The following is a 10,580-nucleotide window of genomic DNA, read 5'->3' as shown; positions in this document are numbered from 1 at the left end:
TACAAAAGTCCAGAGAGGACATCATGTTAAGATCCCAACTTATTTATCTCGTGATCACGACATAAACATTTTTGTTGTTGTTGAGCTGACAAGATAAACTCTATAACTAGGAGGGGACATATTGATAATAGATTGACGTTGTGGCTGAGGCATAACACATTGTTGTTGTTGTAGACCCGGACAAACATATGTTATTTTTGCCACAATTGACCCCCTATGCACATTTAGCCATTTTTACAGCCTGGTACCTGATTTAGGTAGTTGACAAGTTTAATCGGGTGTGTTTGTCTGGGGACACAATAAAACTGTACTGTTATAATAATAACTGAGGGATGTCTCCTTTCATATCTGGAAAAGGACAAAGTAGAAGTAGAGAGATGTGAATTAATAATTGATTGGATTTATATAGCACTCTTCTACCACCTGAGGTGAGGTACTCAAAGTGCTTTACATAGTAGTGGGAAACTCACCTCATCCACCACCAATGAGCTGCATCCAGCTTCTTCACCAAGCTTCAGGGAGTTGTCTTAAAGTAACCCAGTACCAGGCTGTAAAAATGGCAAAATGTGCATAGGGGGTAAATTGTGGCAAAAATAACGTGACCAAACATGGGTCTAAATTATTATTATTTTTCCTGGTTTTCTATACTGTGTCTCTCAGATATAGGACAGACACTTCAAAACCTTGTTCCTTAGGATTTATTTTCTGACTGTCTGTTTTGCCATTTATAAACGTGTTATTCAATGCTTTTCTATGGGCTTTAGAGGTAAAGGCCAAATTAGACCTACAGGGGTTAAAACGGCTTTGTTCTATTGGAAATTGTGCATGTTTAGAGCGCCACCATTGGATAAAAGATATGACAATTTATTATGATTTTTAAAAAATGTTCTATTTATTTAATTTGCAAATCTCTTATTCCCCAGCATGAGGACAATTCAGGAACCAAAACCAAAAATACAAAAAAACTGACATATTTTGTATGTCTTTTCTTTGACTGCTGTTGCTCTGTCTTAGTTACGTTGTCGTACCAGAATCCCACGGGTTCTTATGTGTTTGCAAGGACTTCTAGTTTTGAAATCAAAATGTATCTAATGAAGGTAGTTTACAATATATGTGTTGCTTAGAAAATGCCACCAGAGGGCGCCAGAGCTTTAACTGTTTTGTCCTAAGCGCCTATTTTCTACTGGGGTTGAGCACCAATGGCATCTAAATATTTTACTGAATATTATGTAGAAAATGGTAGTAATGTAAGTAGTAGCAAATCATGATGTACATGTATTTCTCACAATAGTGCAGATGTCGGTGCTTGTAGATTATGACGCTACATGCTTTGTTGTTTAACAGTCTCCACTGACCTACAATGGCCCCATCTGTTGTTTTACAGTCTCCACTGACCTACAATGGCCCCATCTGTTTAACAGTCTCCACTGACCTACAATGACACCATCTGTTGTTTTACAGTCTCCACTGACCTACAATGGCCCCATCTGTTTAACAGTCTCCACTGACCTACAATGACCCCATCTGTTTAACAGTCTCCACTGACCTACAATGACCCCATCTGTTGTTTTACAGTCTCCACTGACCTACAATGACCCCATCTGTTGTTTTACAGTCTCCACTGACCTACAATGACCCCATCTGCTGTTTAACAGTCTCCACTGACCTACAATGGCTCCATCTGCTGTTTAACAGTCTCCACTGACCTATAAAGGCCCCATCTGCTGTTTAACAGTCTCCACTGACCTATAGTGGCCCCATCTGCTGTTTAACAGTCTCTATAATGGCCCCATCTGCTGTTTAACAGTCTCCACTGACCTACAATGGCCATATCTGTGAAAGAGCGTCTCCTGGCCGTTCTGGATGATCTCGGCTCTGACGAGCTGAAGAGATTTAAGTGGCATCTAACTACAGAAAACCAGCTGGATGGCTTCCTTCCCATTCCAAAGGGCCAGCTGGAGACATCTAACAGACTGGACATAGTGGATCAGATGGTGCAGAAATACAGGGAGAATGTGGCTGTGAAGATCACACTGGACATCCTGAAGAAGATTAGCCGCAACGATCTCGCTGAGAAGCTAAACAGAGACTGTCCAATAGGTAATTCAGAATTCTTGTGTCTATAAGGTTTTGAGCAAATATATATATATATATATTCTATTGTTTTGTTGAAATTCTATATATTTTCTCAAATAAGTTATACAGTCTTTGTATGTTTGTGACAAACTGGTAAAATGATAATTTTTCTTTGAAATGTGCATTAATTTCATGTGCTTAGATTTTTTTTCTCCAATAACCAGATATATTGTAAAATAAAAAATGTGTATATTTGTTTATTGTGTACTGTTGAGCGTCTAGAGAACAACACATGCTTGCTAACTATTCTATAACCATTGTCCATCGTCAGGTCCTTCAGAGGAAGATGGTGAGAAGTTCCAACATGAATATAAACTGGAAGTAAAAAGGAAGTTTCAGCATGTTTTAACGGGGTACCAAAGCAGGGCCATAAACAACTTCTCAATGAGATCTACACAGAGCTCTACATCACAGAGGGTGGAAGTGGAGAGGTCAATCAGGAACATGAGGTGAGACAGATCGAGATCACGTCCAAGAATCCAGCAAGACCAGAGGCTAAAATCCTCTGCAATGACATCTTCAAACCCTTAACTGGACAAGACAAACCTATCAGAACTGTGTTGACAAAGGGAGTCGCTGGCATTGGAAAAACAGTCTCTGTGCAGAAGTTCATTCTGGACTGGGCTGAAGGGAAAGCCAATCAGGATGTCCAATTCATAATTTCACTCCCTTTTCGGGAGCTGAATTTGGTGAGGGGGGAAAAGTACAGTTTTGTAGAACTTCTACATGCATGTGTCTTAGAGACTGGAGTGATTGAGAGGGACTTTTTGAATCACATTTTAACAAAATTGCAAAAACCAGGAAACCACAATGAGAGCAAGTACAAAGTTGTATTTGTCCTTGATGGTCTGGATGAGTGCCGACTGACCCTCGACTACGAGACCGGTAAGAGCTGGTGTGATGTCACGGAGCCAACCTCAGTGGACGTGCTGCTGACAAACCTCATCAAGGGAAATCTGCTTCCCTCTGCTCTTCTCTGGATAACCTCCAGACCTGCAGCAACCAATCACATCCCTCCTGAGTGTGTTGACCAGGTGACAGAGGTACGAGGGTTCGATGACCCACAGAAGGAGGAGTACTTCAGGAAGACATTCAGTGATGAGGACCTGGCCAACAGAATCATCTCACACGTAAAGACATCAAGGAGCCTCCACATCATGTGCCACATTCCAGTCTTCTGTTGGATCTTAGCTTCAGTTCTGGAGCATGTGTTGAGTTCAGATAAGAATGAAGAGATGCCCAAGACTCTGACTCAATTATTTATTGGGTTACTGATATTTCAGACCAAACAGATGAATGATAAATATCACAAGAAAGGTGAGCGAGATCCACGCAGGGATAAAGAGAGCTTCCTGGCACTGGGGAAACTTGCTTTTAACCAGCTGGAAAATGGCAACCTGATTTTCTATGAGGCAGACCTGAAAAAGTATGGCATTGATGTCACCGAAGCCTCAGTGAACTCAGGAGTGTGTACACAGCTCTTTAGACAGGACTATGGGCCGTTCCAGGACAAGGTGTACTGCTTTGTGCATCTGAGCGTTCAGGAGTTTCTTGCTGCGTTATACGTTTTCCTCTCCTTCAACAACAGCCATGTCAACCCGATGACCGAAGACCGATCCTTCATCAGAAAATGTCTAGTGAAGTTGAATCCTGCCATCACCTTCCACACGATTGCAGTGGATAAAGCCTTACAGAGTGAGAATGGACACCTGGACCTGTTCCTCCGCTTCCTTCTGGGCCTCTCACTGGAGTCCAATCAGAAGCACTTACACGGCCTACTGACACAGACCAGAAGCAGCTCACGGGGCCGTGAGGAAACAGTCAAGTACATCAAGAAGAAGATCAGGAACACTCCATCTTCAGAGAGGTGCATCAATCTGTTCCACTGTCTGAATGAACTGAATGACCATTCTCTAGTGGAGGAGATCCAAAAATACCTGCATTCAGGAAATCTGTCCAAAACCAAACTATCACCTGCACAGTGGTCAGCTCTGGTCTTTGTGTTGCTGACTTCAGAAGAGGAGCTGGATGTGTTTGACCTGAAGAAATACTCCAGATCAGAGGAAGGTCTTCTGAGGCTGCTGCCAGTGGTCAAAGCCTCCAGAACTGTTCTGTAAATACACGTTAAAAAATTATATATACAGTACGGGTCAATAGTTTGGACACACCTACTCATTAAAGGCTTTTTCTTTATTTTTAAAAATATTTTTTTCTACATTGTATAATAATAGTAAAGACATAAAAACTATGAAATAAAACATGGAATCATGTAGTAACCAAAAAAAGTGTTAAACAAATCAAAATATATTTTATATTTTTCAAAGTAGCCACCCTTTGCCTTGATGACAACTTTGCACACTCTTGGCATTCTCTCAACCAGCTTCATAAGGAATGCTTTTCCCAACAGTCTTGAAGGAGTACCCACATATGCTGAGCACTTTTTGGCTGCTTTCCTTCTCTCTGCGGTCCATCTCATCCCAAACCATCTCAATTGAGTTGAGGTCGGGTGATTGTGGAGACCAGGTCATCTGATGGGCAACTTCATCACTCTCCTTGGTCAAATAGGCCTTACACAGCCTGGAGGTGTGTTTTGGTTCATTGTCCTGTTGAGAAACAAATGATAGTCCCGCTATGTGCAAACCAGATGGGATGCCGTTTCGCTGCAGAATGCTGTGGTAGCCATGCTGGTTAAGTGTGCCTTGAATCGTAAATAAATCACAGACAGCGTCACCAGCAAAATACCATCACACCTGCTCCTCCATTGCGAAGATCATCCGTTCACCTACTCTGCGTCTCACAAAGACACGTCAGTTGGAAAAAAATCTCAAAATTGGACTCATCAGACCAAAACACAGATTTCCACCTTGTCTAATGTCCATTGCTCGTGTTTCTGGCCCAAGCAAGTCTCTTCTTATTATTGGTGTCCTTTAGTAGTGGTTCCTTTAGTAGTGGTCTCCTCTGAGCAGTTGATGTTGAGCTGTGTCTGTTAATTGAGCTCTGTGAAGCATTTAGTTGGGCTGCAATCGGAGGTGCAGGTAACTCTAATGAACTTATCCTCTGCAGCAGAGGGAACTCTGGGTCTTCCATTCCTGTGGCGGTCCTCATGAGAGCCAGTTTCATCATAGAGCTTGATGGTTTTTGCGACTGCACTTGAAGAAACATTCAAAGTTCTTGACATTGTGATTGACTGACCTTCATGTCTTAAAGTAATGATGGACTGTCATTTGACTTTGCTTATTTGAGCTATAAATATGCCATAATATGGACTTGGTCTTTTACCAAATAGGGCCGTCTCCTGTATACCACCCCTACCTTGTCACAACACAACTGATTGGCTCAAACGCATTAAGAAGGAAAGAAATTCCACAAATGAGCTTTTAACAAGGCACACCTGTTAATTGAAATGCATTCCAGGTGACTACCTCATGAAGCTGGTTGAGAGAATGCCAAGAGTGTGCAAAGCTGTCATCACGGCAAAGGGTGGCTACTTTGAAGAATCTGAAATATAAAATATATTTTTATTTTTTTTAACACTATTTTGCTTACTACATGATTCCATATGTGTTATTTCATAGTTTTAATGTCATCACTATTATTCTACAACGTAGAAAATAGTAAAAATAAAGAAAAATCCTTGAATGAGTCGGTGTGTCAGTTAGAATATACATTAGCATATTACTTATTCATGGTTGATTCTCAAATATTCTGCTACATGTACTGTACACAGTAAATTAATTTCCATTGTGTTTTACTTTTCAAAGGCTTAATGGGTGTAACCTCACTGAGAAATGCTGTGAAGCCTTGGCCTCAGCTTTCAGCTCAACCTCCTCAAACCTGAGAGACCTGGACCTGAGTGACAACAACCTGCAGGATTCAGGAGTGAAGCTGCTCTCTGCTGGACTGGAGAATCCACACTGTAAACTGGAGACACTGAGGTCAGTAGTCTGTATTAGTTCACTAAAGGGGATAGTTCTATAGGTATTTATAGAGAACAATTAGTAAGCTGTCATTGTAAATAAGAATTTGTTCTTAACTGACTTGCCTAGTTAAATAAATAATATCAGAGTAATCAGCTGAATTTTATGTCATAGTTATCTAACTGCAGATTCATGTTTGGAAGAGGAAGAATTACACAATCTATTGATATTATTTATTTTCAAGATGCTTTACTTCCTGAAGTCAAATGTTTTTAGTTATATAATGATGTGATTGTAATATTATTTTAATCAGGTCATTTTTTAAATGCAAACGTCTGTTGAGTTTGAGGAAGACACACCTGCCATTTCCTTTTCACCACTAGTGGGTGTAAATATGTGATAACTCTGCAGGTTGTCACGCTGTCTGATCACAAAGAAAGGCTGTGCTTCTCTGGCCTCAGCTCTGAGGTCCAACCCCTCCTACCTGAGAGAGCTGGACCTGAGCTACAATATCCTAGGAGACTCAGGAGTGAAGCAGCTATCTGCTGGACTAGAGGATCCACACTGTAGACTGGAGAAACTCAAGTATGTAGAGAGGGTTTGTGGAGTTTGTGTCAATTCATGTGTGACATGGACAATTTTGGTTCAGTTTTCCTGGGTTAGGTATAACTATTTAATCAGGGGCACCACATTCACCCCCCCCCCACCCCCACATACAACGGTGTGCTTTAGGACCATGTGGATGCCTCCATGTGGTCAGGTAGGCTGTTTGGAGTGTTTATCCAACTGGAAAAATATTAATATATGTCCCCCACTTCTAAAACCAAAGTTGAGCCCCTGTATTTAATATCCAATAAACAATATTTGTGTGTGGTTGTGTGAGTGTGTGGTTGTGTGGTTGTGTGAGTGTGTGGTTGTGTGGGTGTGTGGTTGTGTGAGTGTGTAGTTGTGTGGTTGTGTGAGTGTGTAGTTGTGTGTGTGTGTGTGTGTGGTTGTGTGAGTGTGTGGTTGTGTGGGTGTGTGGTTGTGTGAGTGTGTAGTTGTGTGATTGTGTGAGTGTGTAGTTGTGTGTGTGTGTGTGTGTGAGTGTGTGGTTGTGTGTGTGTGTGTGTGTGTTTGGTTGTGTGTGTGTGTGGTTATGTGAGTGTGTGGTTGTGTGGTTGTGTGTGTGTGTGAGTGTGTGGTTGTGTGAGTGTGTGGTTGTGTGAGTGTGTGAGTGTGTGGTTGTGTGAGTGTGTGGTTGTGTGAGTGTGTGGTTGTGTGAGTGTGTGGTTGTGTGAGTGTGTGGTTGTGTGAGTGTGTGGTTGTGTGAGTGTGTGGTTGTGTGAGTGTGTGGTTGTGTGAGTGTGTGGTTGTGTGAGTGTGTGGTTGTGTGAATGTGTGTGTGTTTGTGTGTGTGTGGTTATGTGTGTGGTTGTGTGAGTGTGTGGTTATGTGAGTGTGTGGTTGTGTGTGGTTGTGTGAGTGTGTAGTTGTGTGAGTGTGTGGTTGTGTGAGTGTGTGGTTGTGTAAGTGTGTGGTTGTGTGAGTGTGTGGTTATGTGAGTGTGTGGTTGTGTGTGGTTGTGTGTGTGTGTGTGTGTGTGTGTGTGTGTGGTTATGTGTGTGTGGTTATGTGTGTGTGGTTGTGTGAGTGTGTGGTTATGTGAGTGTGTGGTTATGTGAGTGTGTGGTTGTGTGAGTGTGTGGTTGTGTGAGTGTGTGGTTGTGTGAGTGTGTGGTTATGTGAGTGTGTGGTTATGTGAGTGTGTGGTTGTGTGTGTGTGTGTGTGTGTGTGGTTGTGTGGTTGTGTGAGTGTGTGGTTATGTGAGTGTGTGGTTGTGTGAGTGTGTAGTTGTGTGTGGTTGTGTGAGTGTGTAGTTGTGTGTGTGTGTGTGTGTGAGTGTGTGTGTGTGTGTTTTACTGTGTCACTGTTCTGCTTCTTGTGCAGTGTTGACCACCGTGGAGAGTACTGGCTGCTGAAAAAATGTAAGTGTTGACTGCTGTGAGGTAAATGTGAAATGTGTTACTGGTGATGAGACAGGAAATAGCATAACCTCAGAGTCCAATTACTCAACTGTTTGACCTACGTGGTCAGATGAAATATGAGCCGCCATCTTAAGGAAGTAGAATCAGACCCGCTGGGCACAGACATCAGTTCAACGTCTAGTTTTGATTGACGTTCGGTTAAGTTATCGATTAACCTGAATTCCACGTGAAATCAACAAAGAATTGTCACCCTGTCAGTGGATTTAGGTTAAAAGTTCCCAAATCCAGTCAGTTTTCAACGTTGATTCAACGTTGATTCAACGTCCTCACATGTACTTTTTTTGTTGTGGAAATGACATGGAAACAACGTTGATTCAACCAGTTTTTGCCCAGTGGGATATATTCTGTACAGGCTTGCAGACAAATGATCATATAAAGTACAGACTGTAGATGAAAAAGACGATAAATGAAATACTAAAAAACACATTATTTACAAGTACTCTCTCTCCCTCTCTCTCTCTCTCTCTCTGCCTGTCTCTCTCTCTCTCTCTCTCTCTCTCTCTCTCTCTCTCTCTGCCTCTCTGTCTCTCTCTCTCTCTCTCTCTCTCTCTCCTCTCTCTCTCTCTCTGCTGCCTCCTCTCTCTCTCTCTCTGCCTCTCTCTCTCTCTCTCTCTCTCTCTGCTCTCTCTCTCTCTCTCTCTCTCTGCCTCTCTCTCTCTCTGCCTCTCTCTCTCTCTCTCTGCCTCTCCCTCTCTCTCCCTCTCTCTCTCTGCCTCTCTCTCCCTCTCTCTCTCTGCCTCTCTCTCTCTCTCTCTGCCTCTCTCTCTCTCTCTCTCTCTCTCTGCCTCTCTCTCTCTCTCTCTCTCTGCCTCTCTCTCTCTCTCTCTCTCTGCCTCTCTCTCTCTCTCTCTCTGCCCCTCTCTTTTTAACTACTTTTTATTGTGTCAGTACAGTACACAGTCAATATACTCAACAATTAATCATCATTTCATTCCATCCAGCGCCGTCTGTTAATTAGATGTTTTAATCAATGAGTCCTCCTCATAAAAGGCCTTGGTGATTAACATTCTGATGATGATGATGATTTCTAATATTGATCTTACCCTATCAGATGCCTGTGATGTCACACTGGACCCGAACACAGCATGCAGACACCTCTCTCTGTCAGAGGGGAACAGGAAGGTGACACGGGGGAAAGAGGACCAGCCGTATCCTGATCACCCAGGGAGATTTGAGTTCTGGCCACAGGTGCTGTGTAGAGAGGGTCTGACTGGGCGCTGTTACTGGGAGGCAGAGATGAGTGGGGGAGGGGATGACATAGGAATGACGTACAGAGGAATCGGCAGGACAGGAAACGCTGATGACAGTAAGCTTGGATGCAATGACAAGTCCTGGAGTCTGAGCTGCTCTGATTACGGTTACACTGCCAGGCACAATAAGGAGAGAACTGACTTACCTGCCTCCTCCTCGTCCAACAGAGTAGGAGTGTATCTGGACTGGCCGGGCGGCACTCTGTCCTTCTACACTCTGTCCTCCTCTGACACACTCACTCACCTACACACATTCACCTCCACCTTCACTGAGCCTCTCTATCCAGGGTTTTGGGTTGAAATAAACTCCTCGTTGTCCCTATGTGAGGTCAAAAACCTTTAGGTAGTAAAGGATGGTTCTTGTTGTTATTGATTGGTGTTTGTAAATAATGTTTATTTAGTCAAATGGTTGACATTGCAATCCTGATTCTGTTTGAAGTCAGTAACACTGAATGGACCTTTCCTGGTACACATTCGGCCAGATGACGACAAATAAAACTGGTTGCTTTCAAAAACTGTTAAATGTTGTTTTTTCACATAAAAGAAGAATGACAGTTAAAGTCTGTAACGGTGAAACGGCCATGTTTGTTAACGACATTACAACAACAAAGAGGTCACTTCAAACAACAACAAAACAGTTTATTCCCTCAGACATCATTTCACAACAGCAGAGTCTGGACTACCGTTATGTTCGCCCATGATGCTGGTGTGATATAACAGAGTCTGGACTACCGTTATGTCCCCCATGATGCTGGTGTGATATAACAGAGTCTGGACTACCGTTATGTCCCCCATGATGCTGGTGTGATATAACAGAGTCTGGACTACCGTTATGTCCCCCATGATGCTGGTGTGATATAACAGAGTCTGGACTACCGTTATGTTCCCCATGATGCTGGTGTGATATAACAGAGTCTGGACTACCGTTATGTCCCCCATGATGCTGGTGTGATATAACAGAGTCTGGACTACCGTTATGTCCCCCATGATGCTGGTGTGATATAACAGAGTCTGGACTACCGTTATGTTCCCCATGATGCTGGTGTGATATAACAGAGTCTGGACTACCGTTATGTTCCCCCATGATGCTGGTGTGATATAACAGAGTCTGGACTACCGTTATGTCCCCCATGATGCTGGTGTGATATAACAGAGTCTGGACTACCGTTATGTTCCCCCATGATGCTGGTGTGATATAACAGAGTCTGGACTACCGTTATGTTCCCCCATGATGCTGGTGTGATATAAC

General features: G+C 42.9%; 1 protein-coding gene across 1 annotated transcript; it reads left to right on the top strand.

The window, feature by feature from the left end:
- Positions 1-675: 675 nt before the first annotated feature.
- On the top strand, positions 676-9,875 carry LOC112248042 (NACHT, LRR and PYD domains-containing protein 3-like). The gene is given in 7 exon segments (XM_042315943.1): positions 676-2,100; positions 2,408-2,488; positions 2,491-4,249; positions 5,898-6,071; positions 6,465-6,638; positions 7,984-8,021; positions 9,133-9,875. Coding segments are annotated over 7 exon segments (3,045 nt in total). The 5' UTR covers positions 676-1,823; the 3' UTR covers positions 9,675-9,875.
- The last annotated feature ends 705 nt before the right edge of the window (positions 9,876-10,580 follow it).

This window comes from Oncorhynchus tshawytscha, unplaced genomic scaffold (genome assembly GCF_018296145.1).
Source record: "Oncorhynchus tshawytscha isolate Ot180627B unplaced genomic scaffold, Otsh_v2.0 Un_contig_2391_pilon_pilon, whole genome shotgun sequence".
NCBI classification, from domain to species: Eukaryota; Metazoa; Chordata; class Actinopteri; order Salmoniformes; family Salmonidae; genus Oncorhynchus; species Oncorhynchus tshawytscha.
Note: the sequence above shows the minus strand (reverse complement) of the source record. Positions and strands in the feature narration are given on the sequence as shown.